A 17,309-nucleotide genomic window follows, 5' to 3' on the forward strand; every position below is an offset into this window, starting at 1 on the left:
ATGCCCCCATGGATAATCTTGCACATCCCTCACTTCTGAGACTACTGCTCTAGTGGGCAGAGGATACTTCCATTGGCATTTAAATGACTAAGGAATATTCTTAGTGACAAGGAAGCACACTGAACTTGGCACAGCTGTGCTAGTTTGAAGCAAGCTGGAATGTTTTGGTAGAAGAACTAGATAACAGGCAGTGAAATGAAAACAATTGATGTCAACTTCTCTCACAGTCACGCTGAGAACTCTGAGAAGAAGAAAGACTTTTTCTCCATTTTGTTTTCTCACTCTTGCTTTTGCCTTAGACCTGGTCACATCTCATTAACCCTGCTCCTACTAACCTTGCTCCCTAACCTCTTGGCTGCACCTCTCTTCTTCCTGAGAACTGGGGTAAGGTTAAGAGGGCCGGGGGGAGGTGTTGGGGTGGTTTAAAAGCCCCTCCTGGGGACTTAGGTTTCTGGGAGGGGAGTTGTGCTTTTGTATTGTTTATCCTTTGTATATTTCTGTATATAATTGTATATAACTGTATATATTGTAAATAGCTGCTTGTAAATTCTGCTAGCTGTAAATAAATTGCTTCATCTATATTCCCAGGGTCTGTCTGAGTTAGCTGGGGCAAATTCAAAAGTGTGGGAGGGGTGAGGTAACCCCCAAACCATCACAACAGCTATGATTAAACAAGGTTTTCCACCTGTAAGACCATTTGCATCCTAAAGAATCTTCAAATATAACAGCAATTAAATTCCATCAGTGTCACTGAAATGCACTCATGTCTTGAGGCAGGGAATGAAACTACACAGTTCTGCAGAGCAGGAAAAATAGATGCAAACTGGAATAGTAAACAGCAGCAAATGGCAGCAGAAAGCATCCTGGGTTGAAGTGGTTCTTGAGTTAGTAAAAATAGCAACTCTGCAAATCTGTTAAAAGTTTCCTTCTTAACCTTCTTCTGCTTCTATCATCCCAAGCATAATTTAGTTGTTTTAGTTAGTAACAATCAGCAAGAACTTATTCCCTAAGGCATGATGAATGAGTGAATCCATTTCCCTCTAATACTCACCAATAGCATTTGCTGCCCAAAGTATCATCACTGCAACCTGCTCGGAACAGGCATACTGGCTGATAGTTATATTCTGCACATCTCCAATCATGTGCTTTCCCATGGAATTCAGGTAAGGTGTGCAGTCTAAAATGTGGAGAAATAAATGCTTTAAGTAAAGCTTTCTTGTTGACCTTCTTCTGCTGTATGAGAGCAAGGAAATCATCACCTGCCAACAGCATCAAACCTTAAAAGATGTAGGCAAACAACCAGTTCATATGACCCATGATCCTCCCATGTAAAGCATTACATTAATATCCTAACATCTCTTCAAGATTAAGCAAAATAAAAGTGTATGTGCATAAGTACTGTATGCAAATTTAGATGAAGCTTTTCTGAGGACACTGAAAACCACAAAACTTTACAAATCACAGGATCACAGCATGTTAAAAGATTGGAAGGGACCCCCAGAGATCAACAGAAGTCCAACCCCCCTGGCACAGCAGGACCATATAATGTAGTGCAGGCCTCACAGGAACACATCCGGACAGGTCTTAAAGGCTCCAGAGAAGAAAACTCCACAACCCCTCTGGGGGAGCCTGTTGCAGTGCTCCATGACCCTTAAAGAAGTTTTCCTCATGTTGAGGTGGGACTTCCTGTGTTGTAGTTTATATCCATTGCTCCTTGTTCTATCACAGGGTACAAGTGAGAAGAGCCTGTCCCTTCCTTCTTGACATCCAGCCCTCATATATTTATAAACATGTATTAAACCCCCACTCAGCCTTCTCTTCTCCAGACTAAAATAACTGATCACAACCACTTCTGCCCATTGCAGAACTTTATTTCACAAGACTCCAAAGGAAACAATGAGTTTATAATACAATACCAGTGTAGCCTGTCCCATTGCAAGAGTAAAAATGCCACGTGCTGAGACTTGGAAAAGAGAACAGTTCTTCCTCCCTAATTACTCAAAAGAATATGAAGAGTGTCGCTAATTTTGTGCATGTGCAGTGCTTACAGCAAGAGAATGTTGGTCAATGATCAGGCATGTATGAGAACAATGAGGAACATGAAGCCTTAGAACTGGTGTTCAAGAAGTGCTTTTTAACCACAATTCTGTTGATCCTGACCACAAAGAACCTAATGCCAAAATCCATCTCATCTGTCATCCATTCAGTAGCCACACCCCTGCAGACCATTTTCCTGCCATGATCCGGCTGGAACTGGTTTTGTCTTGATACCCTCACAAAATACAGCATATTACTTAAAGTGACAGCTTTCAGCTTTTGTTAGGAAAACGCAATACAAGAAAAACCTTCTTGACTTCTCTGTTGAACTTGACCATGTCTTTATGCATTGCAAATGAGAAAACAAATAATCCCCAACTAGGATTACTTTAAAGCCTTACAGTGTTTAGGTCCATACTTTGTGGCAAGATGAGAAGTAGGGGAGAGAGAATTCCATAGTTCTGAAGCACAGAAAAAAGTGCATGCACAAACATTTTGCTTTTGAACCAGTGAAACCAACAAAACTCAGGAAAAGGTGACACCAGTAGACTCTATATATTGTTGACTGAGGGTTAAATCTAAACAGATGAGATACTCTCTTTGTTATGCATTTGTCTATGCAGAGTTTGTAGAAACTAAACATGAAAAATAGAGCCCTATGAAAAGCCAGTAGAGAAAATTCCAAGTTAATGCATAGATGTGATCTGAGAGGTAAGCAGAGCAAAATGATTCATTGAAAAGCAGTTTTAGAAAATGGCTTTTTACTATGAATAGCAATGGTCAGGAGTCTTTTATGTAACTGCTATACAAATAAAAGAACAGTTTGTATAACACATTGTTCAGCCACTGAAATGGGCTGCCCAAGGAGGTGGTTGAGTCACCGATCCTGGATGTGTTTAAATGTCATCTGGATGTGCTGCTTGAGGCTATGGTTTAGGGTGAACCTTGCAGAGTAAGGTTATCAGTTGGAGTTGGTGATCCTGAGTGCCTTTTCCAACCTGAATGTTTCTGTGAACACTGCCTTCTACAAAAGCTGGGCAGCTAGTCCTTACTCTGCTGCTTGTAGAAGTCTTCTGCTATGAGTGAACTCCATGACAGAAAGAATTTCCTCATATGAGAAGAAAGTATCTCTTCCAATGGAAAGTTTGAACTCACAGCTTTTTGTTATGTCTGGATCTAATAAATTGCAAGCCCAACATTTTGGATCCTGGTGATTAAAATTTTATGGTCAAATGACAATTTGCCAAAATGGAATGCAGCACAAATGACTGCAAGTCGCTTATTTTTCTTTTTCCAGGAACAACAGACTTGGGAAGAGAACAGCAGGGAAAAACTGCAATTTGGAGGAAACCATTTTTTTAATGTGAATACAAGTAAACATACAAACATTTGGTTTCCACCTGAATAAATAACCTAGCCAACTAACTTAAGAACATAAAACACAGTTTGCTGGAGTTGCTGCATGGCAAAATAAGAGCCCTTAAACCACAGCCAACAAGCCAAACTCTTATTCACAGGAAGTATTTATTTCCACATTACACAAACTCTTTAGCCTTGCTACCAGTGAGCTCTCTTCCTAATACTGTAGAACTCCAGTAACTCCTTTCTCCAGGAAGCACCTAGTGCCAGCAGAATTCTGACCTAACACTTGTCATTAGTTACACAGTTTCTAGTGCCACAACAAATGACAAAAACATGACAGACACTGGGACTTATACTCCATTGTCTTAATGTGGGGACTTTTGTTCTGACTGATACTCTTCTCTTTTTATGTAGATGAAAAATTCATAGCTCTTCTGTTGGGACCACTGACCTCTTGTACAAGCTGACATACTTAAATTTTGCTCATTTAAACATTAACAATACATAAGATTTAAAAAATTTCAGTGAAGGACTGAAAATTCAGAAAACACTACAGAGAAACAAAAAGGAGATCAGAATGAAACAAAAGCACTACAGTGATGTCCCTGGTTAGGGTGGATCCCTTCCCAGGTAGAATAAACTCACTACAACATGGATTTTTTTTGCAAAGTCACAAAAAAATTAAATCGTTTTTCTTATAGTTTAAATAGAACAGCATAAGGAGAAACAAACTACTAGAGAAATATAATAACCTTAATGAAGATGGGGAAGGGGTCAAGCAGCAGCGAAGCAGCAAAAGCAGCAGCGGCCAAAACAGCAGCAAGGGAAGATGTGCTAGTTTGAAGCAAGCTGGAATGTTTTGGTAAAAGAACTAGATAACGGGCAGTGAAATGAAAAACAATTGTGTCTACTTCTCTCACAGTCACGCTGAGAACCCTGGGAAGAAGAAAAAAACATTCTCCATTTTGTCTCTCACTCTTGCTTTTGCCTTAGACCTGGTCACATCTCATTAACCCTGCTCCTACTAACCCTGCTCCCTAACCTCTTGGCTGCACCTCTTTTCTTCCTGAGAACTGGGGTAAGGTTGAGAGGGACGGGGGGAGGTGTTGGGGTGGTTTGAGAGCCCCTCCTGGGGACTCAGGTTTCTGGGAGGGGAGTTGTGCTTTTGTATTGTTTATCCTTTGTATATAACTGTATATAACTGTATATATTGTAAATAGCTGCTTGTAAATTCTGCTAGCTGTAAATAAATTGCTTCATCTATATTCCCAGAGGCCGTCTGAGTTAGCTGGGGCAAATACAAAAGTGTGGGAGGGGCGGGGTAACCCCCAAACCATCACATTTTTAATTGGCGCCCAACGTGGGGCTAGATATTTCAGTGAGTGGAAATTAGCTCTGGGAATTAAGATGAAGCTAATCAAGCAGCTATTGTACTTGGTGGGGATTGCTGTGTGGCCTGTTTTCTGGTTTTTTGTGTACAATTGGATCAAAGATCAAATTGGTTATTTCTTGCTTCATGTAGTTTTTAAGAAGGCTAAAGCTAAGGTTTCAAACATGTTCTGGAGCTGGGGTGATTTCATTCTTGGTTATGCTGGTTTTAGTGTCACTGAGAATATTACTAGTGATATTACAAGAGTTTTTGTCAATAATGTGACGATCAGTCAAAATGCTGCTTTATCTACTGCTCTCATGAGGGTCATCCAGCCCCAAACTGAAATGCCAAGTCCATGCAAGGATTTTTACAGAAAAGAGATTGTCACGGGTTTGGTCTGCAGTAATCTGGCTCTTATGATTTTAATATTCATATTAATTTTGGCATTATTGGTGAAAAATTCAAAACCAGTTTCTGTAAGGGCTAGGAAAAATTCTGTGTCTCAGAAGCAGTCTCTTTCACTGCAAAACAAGGGAACACAGTTATCGGCTTCCCCCTTGCCAGCCTCTGCCCCTCCTTCTCCAAGTGCTGGGAACACAGCCAATGTTCCCGCCAATAACGTAAACAATGATAAGGATAACCAAAACAACGCCACAGAGTCTAGACAGGAACCGAACTTGGGACCTTTTGCACGGCAGGCAAGCACTCTACCCCAGAGCCACCATGACATTGCTATCTAGTTCTTTTACCGTTATCTAGTTCTTTTACCAAAACATTCCAGCTTGCTTCAAACTAGCACAGAAGATAGCAGTGGGTGCAGCTGAAGCGGCAGAAGCAGCAAGGGGGAAGGTACAAGCTGTGCTTCTAGACATAAAGCTCTTGATGCTCCAATGGAATTACATTAACTTATCCATTGATGCCATTATATGGCCCATCCCCAGAACGTTCACCTCTCCACTATGTCTGAGACAGAAATCTAGCTCAAACGGCCACAGGTGAGGTTTCCAGGTAAGTGCTCTCAATGACGAAATCTTACCCACATTGAGCATCTGAGGCAGTTTCTTCAGGCAGGCAAGAAACCAACCTGGGACTTATACTGCTATTAATACAAACATGACTGCTGCAAACTAGGATCCTCTCTTGATGGTACACTGAATTTACACTGATGATGGCTACCAACTGCCCAAATGAAGATAAATTCCCAGTGTAGTCAACAGTCATACTTTACTGACTCAACAACAGAGATGATAAAAAACTTTTAAACTACTAAACCAAGAAGATACAGACATTAGACAATGAAAATGTTTGAAGTATTATTGCTGCACATCCTTATTACTGTTTTTAAGCTTGAGATCACTTTCTTCTTAGTCTAGCTACAAAACAGGTATCTGCTACAGCACTAAAACCAGTGTGTTCACTGAAAATGCAGACAGCAGTCTTCCACTAACCTGGGCCTTCAGCACTGTAGCTAAAAAAAAAAATAAAGTTCCATCTACTTCAAGCAGAATAAATGAAGTTACCCATCTTCAGTATTTTCAACTACATATTTTCTACCTTCAGACAGTCTTTACACTGTTTCCAGCTAAATTATCCATCAGAGAAAAGATAAAGCTTGAAATGACCCTTCCCTGTGACTCAGCATGTAGTGAACCTTTCGATGACTACATTCTTTCAGAGTGAAACCATTCTCTGTAATTTTCCAGCAAAATCTGACAGTGAAAGTGCAGAAAACGAGGGAGGGAGTCAGCTAGATTGCATTCCTAGGTACCATTGGCACAGGAAGATTAAGGTTAAAAACACAGTAAACTGGTATGTTCACCCTTAGTACCATTTGCATAGAAGCATAGCAAATTTAGAACAAAGAACTGGAAGTAGTCTGTGCCAAGACAGCCAGCACCTCACTGTTATCCAATAAGAATGTTAAAAACAATTTGTTATCCAATCATTGTATTCCACAACTTGTAGAGTGGCATATAAAAAGACTGCTGCTGTAGCAATAAATGACTTCAGCTACTCTGATGTCCACATATCCTTCTGTTGCTGTTTCGTCCATCACTATTATAATGGTGACATGAAAGTACTACAAATTGTTCCATTTGTTCAATTATCCATGAAACACAGAAGGAGAAGAGCTATCAGAACCAGCAGAAACCCATCTCTATAGCTCATGCTATTCTTAAAGCCATTTTTAAGAGACAAGTGTGATGAAACCCTTGATTGGTATGACTACAATGCAAATTTTCAACTTACTGTCATATTTAAAGGTGATATTGAATAGTCCATTGCTCTTGGTGACTGATGACAGCCCCTGTAAAGATACATCAAGAAAATAAAATTAATAAAGCAAGCTACTTTCAACTTATATAGACTTTCATTTTGTAAACAGGTTGTTGGAAAATGTTAGAACTCATGTTTTTTTCCCCTTCTCCATCATCTATCAGTCTCAACAAAGACAACGCAGAACAGACTGTGTCTACCTGCATGCACTCACTAGTCCCCAATTTTCCAAATGTAATACTCAAAAAAGTGAAAACAAAGAGAAACTGAAGTATGAATATAATATTTACATCACAACGTGGAATTGTGACTTAAACTGTATGACTTGCCAAGTGGATGTGAGCCATAGAAGCATATTTTTGAAACTAAGTTACAAGATGGCCTCAACTTGCACTATTTCCATTAGTCACACCCATAAAAAGGTCTGTCAAGGTTTAATGACAAATCAAATGGTGTACTCCAGAGAAAATACAATACAGGCTGTAATGGAGAGGTAATTAACTGATGTGAGATATGATTTCTGAAAATTAATATTGCTTGTGCATTTTCAATATTCAGGAGTCTCACCTCCCCAACCACTAATGGGTAATAATCTGTTCTTTGCACGGTCATGGAAACATCACACAAAGGAGTAACCAGAGGAGCTAGAAATCACTAGCAAAACTAGATAAACATTAGTTGAACTGGAAGAGAAGGTTCTTGTGGTCAATATACTGCTTGTCCACTAGAGGGCCTCAAGGAGCTCCTCTCTGCTTACAGCAGAAGGCAATGGTGAATTACACTTTAAGTATTTAGTCACAAAAATTATCTCCTGGCTTACTGGGCTAGCTACAGCTTCAAACAGTACCCAAACACTTCCAGGGAATGCTGTTACTGTCTTGTCAGCCACACAGGCTTCTGATTTTCCCTAGGCTTCACAAGCTGCTGGGGCAGACAGACAATCTCTGAGCTGGTCCTGATATCTCTGGACAATCTGTGTGTCCAGGATTTCCCATCTTGGCAGGAGACTTTCAGGTGTAGGCAGTATGTCTTGCAATGCACAGCCTTAGCACAGTGTCACACTGACTATGCAGGTGGATCTTGGGGAGGCATTTAGAGCCTGTTCCTGGTAAACTCAAGGCAGGCAGTTTACAGGCAGTTCAGGATACAATAATGCATTGAGCAACGGCAGCAGGCAGCAGCAGGCATGAATACAACGACAGAGCACACTGTGTTACCTGCTCAGCTCTTTTTACCAATACAGCCTGAGACTGATGGGCCTTTGGACACAGAATAGCCAATTAGAATGGCAGTTATTCAATCTTGACCCTATTAGGTTAAGCCATGGGCTTGGTTAACCCAAATCTGGGAAAAACATAGGCCTTGCACAAGGCAGGCACAAGCTAAGCATGTGTACCTTATTTACCGCAGGACCAAGACAAGTCTGGGCAAGCCAGAGTACCTAAACTTAGTGGCTCCAGGTTCTTACTTGTCTGTCCCCCTGTTGCTTCTCCCCATAGCAGAAGGAGGGAGAGCAGAAGAACATGTCAGCGCAAGCCAGGACATGTACAGGCCTACCATGACACAAGAGAATAAAGAAATTCAGCTTGAGTCAACTGAGTCATTCAAAGAGGATCAAAACTTCAAACAGAGGAGGAGTGTCACTGCTATGGACTGTGGCCATAACAATTTGGCCTTATTTTCTTGATGATGGTAATTTCCAGGAAAGAAATTGAAGGTAGAAGCAAAACAGTAGAACTGATTGAAGGGCACTCATCACCTCCTGGACACTCATCTCATTAATAGGTGCCTGAAGGACTCTACATAACCTATTTGGACATTGGGCAAACTAACCCACCTAATGTTCAGCACACTCAGAATTCATCTATAATCCAGATGCCGTTTTCTCATAACTCTAATACTATTCAATACTCACAAGAACTACACAAAAATCAAAGCTTAATCTAAGGTGAGGTAAAATAAGCCAGTACACAAAACCTATGGCCTGGTTGAACTCTATATAGGAGGAACTCTTACTAGTGGGACATTATCAGTGTCTGGTGTCTACATATGTGCCAACATCTATCCTTCATTTAATATTTTTCACAGATTTGTATCCAATTTATGTTTTGGTGCCTGCTATTCTTGTGGAATGTACATATCCATGTGCTTTGAGACTTTAGCAGTTTATAGTTTACTTTTCTGTTGTATTTAATGTGAAAGGCCCCAATCATTTTGCCATGGTTTGCAAATATTTCAAAGAAATTGTTGCCGAGATGAGTTTAATTAGAGAATAACACAGATGGAGAATTTAAATTTTGATCCTCCAGTTGATTATTGGCCAAAAACGACCAAGAGAAAAGAACAAATGAAACATTGGATTTCCAACTGCAGTAATTCAGATGATTGCATCCAGCAATTTTTCCAGTAGAAGTGCATATTGCAGAAATCCATTACGCTGCCATCAGACACCCTTTTCTACTATTAAAATGGACCTTGCCATCCTTGTTGAGTGTCCCAGAAACAGAGGACCAACCAGAAAACAAATCCATTGCTCTTCCAGGGAGGAGTCCTGACATATAGGCAAGGTGGTACAGACACCAGTCTGTCCTATACTTAGGACAAAATAACTTTGTATGTCAGAGAAAGCAAAACTTCACACTTAGAAAGCATTGAAATTGGTTTTGAATCGCAGACGGGTTCGCCGCCCTCATCCTTACTAGGCACAAAGCTGAAAACCCTAACATTGATTGTTATAGAGTAACAACATTCCCTAAAAGGCAAATAACATAATATTTACCATTATCTTGAAAAAAATACTTCCACAAAAAAACTCCACCCCAAAAACAAACCAAACCAAAGCACCACCACCAAAGCAAACACAAGAAAAGCCAAACAGGAAAAAAACCCTACCCATTTACATGGAATTATAACAGGGTTTACAGCTAAAAAGCAAAGGAGAGAACTTAATAGTACAAAAGGACTCCCAACAGTCATTGTATGTTGTTGCAGTCAGGTGTAAACATTGGTTGCTCCTCACTTAGGTGTTTAGAAACAAAAACAAGGCCTAAGTTACCTTAAAACAAACACCACCACCACCACCCCAAATCTGTGAAAGACTATATAAGGGATGAAAGCAAATGATCTTGATAGTACTGTTAGAAGTTTCCTCTTAGGTGACTTTTCATTTGATTAATTTCAATTTAGTTTGGCATTAACAAAGCTGTTAGCAAAAAAATGTTTCCTGAAACAGGAAGGCATGATAACTTTTCTATTAATACCTGTTCTATCCAGACTCATTTTCTCTCTTAAGCTATATAAAAGTCTCCTTTAACTTAATACTACAGCAAAACAAAGACATTATGTGTTTAACACAAAATATGCAAAAAAAAATGTAGAAATAACTATTGACTTATTGTATCTATAAATAAAAGCAGATAAACCATCAAATTGTTATCCATCTATCCTTTTATGTCCTACAGCTCAAGTTTTGAGACATAAATTTCACCATGGCTCACATAAAACTAGCACAAGTATTCGACTCCTTCACACAAGATCTTATATATTCCAGATTTTAAATTATACACAATATAGCAATGCTTTTTACTGCATCTTCCATCACATTTCTACTGGAGTTACAGTGACATCACAAAATACTTAACAACAGAAGTATAAATCAGTAATACTACAATCACTAATCAAGTAGATGCAAAAAGTAAAGATAACATAAGACAAAGTCTGCTGAACTTAAGCAGCACTTGATATTTAATGGTTGTAGAACTTTGCTACCAAGTGCATAAAAGATGCAGAAAGGCTGCAGTAACTCGGGAGAGAATTAGCATCAGCTGAAAGAGCTGAACTAGATATATGTTTTTACTTATATGACAATTAAGCTACTCAGACAATTTGGTCAAGTAAAACTTTGATGTTAATCCTCCCAGTACTTCCTGCTGTGAGTTTAAAAATACATTCTTCCAGGAAGCATTCCGGGGTATTTAAGCCATAAAGTAATTGTGATATTTAAATTGCTTACAGCTAAGACAAGTTGTTTAGAGCATCTTACTTGAAACTACAAATACTGACGGTATGGCCTTAGGGCTCTGCATTCTCAGTTAATTAACCACTGACATTTGTTGAATTTACATGCAGCTTTTAATTTATTCTGAACTTTACTAGAAAGCAAGTCTCCATTGCCTGCAGCCTTGTCTATAAAATCCCTTTGGTCCACACAGTTCCACACTGTGTGAGACAGAAGATATAGGAAAGAAAACAGCCAAAACACATTAACAAAGATCTGTAGACAACTGATCTTTAAACAGATAATCAAAGTTGAAATGCTCACAGATTAAATTACAAATAATCTTGTTAATCAAAAAAAAAGTAAAGTGAGCAGGGTGTTGTTCATAACAACATCAAATCTCACATGATAGGAGCTCTAAGCACAGAAGTCCACAGAAAACATAATCATCTAAGGTCCACATCTTGCACTCATATTGGGCAAGCAAGCCGTAATTAATTTCATTTCACATATCTCAAATTACAAAGATCAACGTTGGATCTGTTCCTCAACCCACATGAACAATTTGGACATTCTGGATCCTAAGATACCTTAAATTAGTGTGGTTCTGAGTAACAATAATGCACATCACCTCCTGAAGAATGAACACTCATTTGGATGTTCAAGGCATATGCAAGAATTTAATTGTGTTTAAATATTCATCTTTGAAGAATGCCTAAGTGTCAAAGACTCTCACATGAAGTTCACTTGTACTTTTGTTTATGACCGGTACTTTCTCTTGTATTTTTCTAATACTTTCCCTTCATTTATGTTAACAAGTTATTCATGAAATGCAGTTATGAAAACTCTTTCAACCCATTACTATGTTCTAGAGGAATCAAGTTAAGATTACATTTCCAGAACTAAAGCTTATATGAAATTTTAACCACAGGAACAAATTGTGCCTCTAAGAAAAGTTAAATTTAACTAATGTCTGTCTTCTGAGGCATAAATTAAATACAACAAAAAGATTTTTATTGTGGAACTTCTCCTTCTTCCTTTTAATCTAGAACATATAATGTTTCAGATTTGAAAGTGACATCTATTTTTTTGTATTTGACTATTCCTGCCAAAGATGCCACTGGTCACTGCAGAATTGTCCTACCAATAGACATTTTTACAAACAATACTGAAATAGGCTCCAGCATTCAATGTCTGTTAGGCAAACACTCTTTCATTCAATAAAGGCAATGCACATGAATAGGCACTGTCAGGCAGTCACTTTAACATCAATACTAGGAACAGAGATAGATGCTAGCACTAATTACAGAGATCTGGTAAAGGAGGTAGGAAATCACTACCCCTCAAGCATAGCCTTGTGCACCAGACCAAAACAGTAATCATGATTCATCTTTTGTATGTTGTTAATCAACGCACACATGGTCCCAATTTCACGCTCCCAAGAGGCAAACTGAAGGGACAATTGTTTTTGAACTCTAACATCGAGATGAATAATCAATGTTTATCATACTCATCGCTCAGTAAACTAAAAGCTTTCTATTTGACATCTGCTCTTTCATTTTGAAGCTTTCTTGATGCTTTCAACCAAGCTAATATATTTTCTATTTCTACAGTAAACAGCAAAAAGTTTATCTGTACTGTTGATATGCCTGCATTTTGGACTGCTTCCTACAGAATGGACCAAAACACACACTTATGTTTGTTTTATAACTTGTGTGTACTCCATTGACTGCAAAATGAATTCGAAACCCCAGATGGGTGGGTTTGTACTGTTACTACTGTATCCCTGCTGTAACTGACAATGTCATCCACACCTTTCGTTCAAATTTTCCTTTATACACTCATGTATATATTCCTCTATGTATGCACAAATTATGTGAAACTAACATATTTTAAATGTCCTAGCAAGACTGGAGAAGTTAGTTTTAATAGAAGTGAATTAAAGGAGAAATAGGCTTCTTTGTGTCTATTGCACACTTGAAACAAGGACCTAGAGTCTTCAAAACACTTGGTCAAACTTCTTGTAATAAATGTTGGCATCTTTTGTGTTTCTTCTTATGGAAAGAACCTAAAGACTGACAAGAAATTACCAGATACTGTTTGATTCATTGTTGTTAGTTATTTACTGCTTCACTGCTCTATCTTTACAGCCACTACACCCAAGTTTAGCCACAGAGGAGCTGAATGCGCCTCTGGAGCATCACAGCTGAGACACATGAAAGTTAAAGCATTGCTTTTATTTCTTTACAAACTAGGCATTGAGGGAGAAAGAAAACAATTTCCGAGCATGAAAGAACTTCACGATCGATCCAAACCCTGATTATCCTGTTGTTAGGCAAGTTGACTAGATGGTTGGTTCTTCCCTAAGACATCCTCGTCAAGAAGAGCCTGTCATGTTCAAGGATCCAAATTTCGCTTCCATGTTACTTGTGAAGATTCAATGGTCACTCTTTAGATCTTGGCACATAGCTTTGACACAACTGTCCCCTTCAGACAAGGTATTACGCTGACTGGCAGATCAATGAGGCTCTTTCTCTGAACCCTAAGAATCCTCATTTTATGTGAACATATACATGTAGTGCTTTGACTTTCTCAGTGTACCTCAGCCTTCCAGAGAGTAGATGCCAGCTGACCCAAGACAGGCACAATTACACTTTCCTTTGTTTAACCATTGTCAGGTGTGTTCACATTTAGCATATTCCTTCTCCATCTCCCAGAACAGATCTTTTTATCCCAGTTTAAGCCCTGTGACTTGGAACAAACATTATGAAGCATCCATACCAGCCTTTTATAAAAAGGGTGCTAACTTCACCAAGAGTCAAAACTCTTTAAGAAATAAAAGACACAAACCCAGGAACATAGAGATAGTCAGGATGCTGCAAATTATCATCCAAATACAGGGTAAAGAAATGACAGAACCAACCAAACAACAACAACAAAAAACCCAAACCAAGCCACCACACAAATTTATGTAAAAATCTGGGCAGTAGAATTTTAAGAGTAACATGTAATACTGATTTTCCTAAATCAAACATAAGGAATTCATACTTCATTTGGATAAGAATTGCCTTCACTTTTTGTAATCATAAAATCTTTTTCCACAAAATCAAGACATTGTCCATGGTTTTATGGCTGCCTCCCCACACAGGTAATTGAACTTGTTCAGACAAAGCGTTTCTGCTGTTTCAACTAGATATGGTTTTCTCAAGTTCCTCCTATCATGAAAGGATATTGAACTCAACAGCCGCTGAGTTAAATCCTGTCAGAAGGTAAGGTAAGCCCTAAAGCTACACACATACATGTCAGTTAGCTTCATCTTCTCAGATTTCTGGGTCAAAACATGCAGACTGAAATTCAGTAATTGCAGTATAGCCTATCTAAAAAACAAAACAATGCAAAGCAAACTAAACCCATCCCCAGCAGAAATGCCTTCTCACGAACCTCATTCCCAGCTGTTTTAGTTTCCATTTAGAAAAGGCAGTGTGGAAGGTTACCTTTCCTTACCTCTCTATCAGACTGATGTGTAAAAAATACATATATATATATATACACACACACATATAGATCATTGTAAGGAAGCTGTATTTACAGCTTGACTCTCCAGTTTGCAGTGGTGCTCCATGCAGCTGTTCACTGAATGTATGTCAGATGGTTTACTTTAAGGAACAGACAGTTCTTAAAGCCATGATTTAACAACAATAGAAGCAAAGTTTAATCTATACTGTCTGCTGCCTACCGTGAAACTCCTAAATCTCTGAGTCAAGCCCAGGAATTCAATAGAGCAAAGGATCACAGAACAAGGATACCAGCTCTTACTTCTCTCAAGCAATCTGGAAGTTTGCCTAAGAAGTTTTCTATAGTTTTGCCCTGTCACACTTCATTTTTGTTTCCAAACTTTGTTGTGTGACTAATGTTTGTTAAACTGAATGCTTTCTAAAAATAAAACAAAACCCAAACCAAACAAAAAAAGTCCCCAGAAAACCAACAGAAGAAATATTTTCAAACAATGCACATTTCCCACAAGCATTACTGAAATGTGCTAGTCTAAGGATATTTGGACAAAAGCCAAAAGTCTGCAGTTAAATCAGCATTCCCTTAACTGTGGGATATGACCCCTGGCAGGAGAGCTGAGAGAAAAGATGAGGTGTCTGGGGAAGGGAGGGGGAGGAAAAGCAATGCCAAGACAGGTGCACGAATGGTGACTGTTACTGCAAAGGAAGGGGAGTGCAAATGGTAAAGTGGTTTTCAGAAGGACCCAGAAAAAATCAGCTTGAGAATCACTGAACTGTACTGTAAACAACAGATAGGCTAATTCAAATCTGAAATAATGGAGGATAAATTAACGAAGCCTGTTAATGCATGCTTACTGCTCATCACACAACACAGCAATACTATGAAATTAACAAGATAGCTAATTATTCGACTTAGATATTTCTTATTGTGGTGGGAAATTAGCCACAACTTCAATAAACCTGTCTTGGCTTGTCTAAGGTCTGCCACACGTAGAAGAAGAACTGCATAAGCACTGAATCTTAACTTAGGCCCAAACACTTCTAAACTAACCTGTCTGCAAAATGATTAAACAATGTATTCTCATTCATTTGGTTCATTTGACTCTCCACTTAAAGCACAAACATGCAGAGCCACAAGCTGGGGGGCATAAATTTTCTCTCCCAAAGATGTTCAAAGAGAGTTAGAAGACAGTCACAAAAAGTTTTCAAGAGGTGACTTAAGTATAAATGAAACTGATACATATCATTTATATTCACATGTATATAGTAGATGGATACATTCATCCATTTCTTTTGCTTATCATATTAAGAAATGATGTGACTTTCAGAGGAGAGATCACCAGGGAAAAAGGAAAGCAAAGAAGAACAATACCTCAGAGCTACGAATGTTATTTTGCAATATTTCATGTACATATTGATTTAGGAGAAGCAGCAAACCTTTAAGTATTTTGAAGCTAGCCAGATGCAAAAAAAGAAATCCTTTTCGTTTAAATCTGAGTATATGCAATGGCACATGGAGAACAACTAAAGGAATTTATTTCCAGAATCATAAATGGTTCATGTTCTGCTGCCAGATTCTTACCTTACAAATTGAAAACTCCTAGCACCAGCTTTGTTTCATCCCAGGTTTCATCCAAATAAACAGAAAACCTATAAAAGCAACTGAAACTTACTTTGTAGGTTCAGTTTTAAGCAATTATGACTACCTCAGAGTGGGTTTTTTTGCTTTTCTGCTTTTCAAATATCATGTTGAAGTGCACACACAAAACCCCTAGCAATTCTGAGGGGCAGTGCTGTCAAAAGTGGGTTAACTGTTTCATTCATAACAATTCTACCTAAAAAACTCTAATCCGAAACATATTGCATTGTTGGTTACAACCACTGCAAACACTTAGAGCAAGCAGACTGCAGATGCCCCATCTGCACCACAGGATGAGTTTACCCATTTTGTAACTCTTGAAAATTATAAGAACAGCTGCTAGCAAGGAAATCTTTAAAGCAGAACATCACATACAGGCTGGAATGTGAAAAAATTGACATAGCACATCTATTTTGTTTGGTGTCTATTCACATCATGTCTTCCCCCAGCCTTGCTCCTTCTCCTGTATTACCTGACAGTCACTGAAATTCTTTGAGTTGTAACATGTGATATCTATGGTCTTTAAAATTTAGGTTTCATTCTTCTGTGCATGAGTAAAATATACAGGCACAATTAGGGAAATTATTATACATACACACACACACACTCTTTCTTTTTTCCCCACAGGAGCTCCTGACTGTGAAGAAAACTAATGCACATTGGTTGTCTTGAACCAGCATACAAATAGACCTAAGTTTTGGTCTCCACTTTACTGATTAGAGTGCCACAGAACTCATAAAACTTTTAAAGTAGATAGGATTTGGGACTGCTCCATCTTAATCCCTCCCTTTGAAGTAATGCAATTATTTTGGACATAAAACCCTGTTCTTAGGGATTTGAAACCACAACAACTGTACTCATCCATAAGATTCCAAAACTGAGAATTTGCAAGCAGTATGGTTCAATTCCAGGAACGATCAATTATTTGCTTGCCAAAATCTCATGTTCCTGCTTCAAATAAACTTTCACCACTCCCCCAGCAGAGTATTTTTTTTATTTCTCACACAATTCTTGGGGTTTGCAGGATATGAAGTAGAAAAACAACTTTCTTTAAAATGATACAAGCATCCATTTCCAAAGTTATCATCCTTGTGAGCTACATAACTTAAAGTT

At 38.6% G+C, this 17,309-nt stretch overlaps 1 protein-coding gene across 2 annotated transcripts in view; it reads right to left on the reverse strand.

Moving 5' to 3' along the window:
- IL17RD (interleukin 17 receptor D) overlaps positions 1-17,309 on the reverse strand; it is a 73,932-nt gene that overhangs the window by 17,236 nt on the left and 39,387 nt on the right. For both annotated transcript variants that reach the window (XM_064156721.1, XM_064156720.1), the window contains exons 2-3: positions 7,022-7,079; positions 1,052-1,177 (exon numbers count right to left, since the gene is read on the reverse strand). In XM_064156721.1, the coding sequence (XP_064012791.1) occupies positions 1,052-1,154 (103 nt within the window). In that variant the 5' untranslated portion in view covers positions 1,155-1,177; positions 7,022-7,079. The remainder of the gene's footprint in view (positions 1-1,051; positions 1,178-7,021; positions 7,080-17,309) is intronic.

The sequence above is a fragment of the Pogoniulus pusillus genome, chromosome 16 (genome assembly GCF_015220805.1).
Source record: "Pogoniulus pusillus isolate bPogPus1 chromosome 16, bPogPus1.pri, whole genome shotgun sequence".
Taxonomy (NCBI): Eukaryota; Metazoa; Chordata; class Aves; order Piciformes; family Lybiidae; genus Pogoniulus; species Pogoniulus pusillus.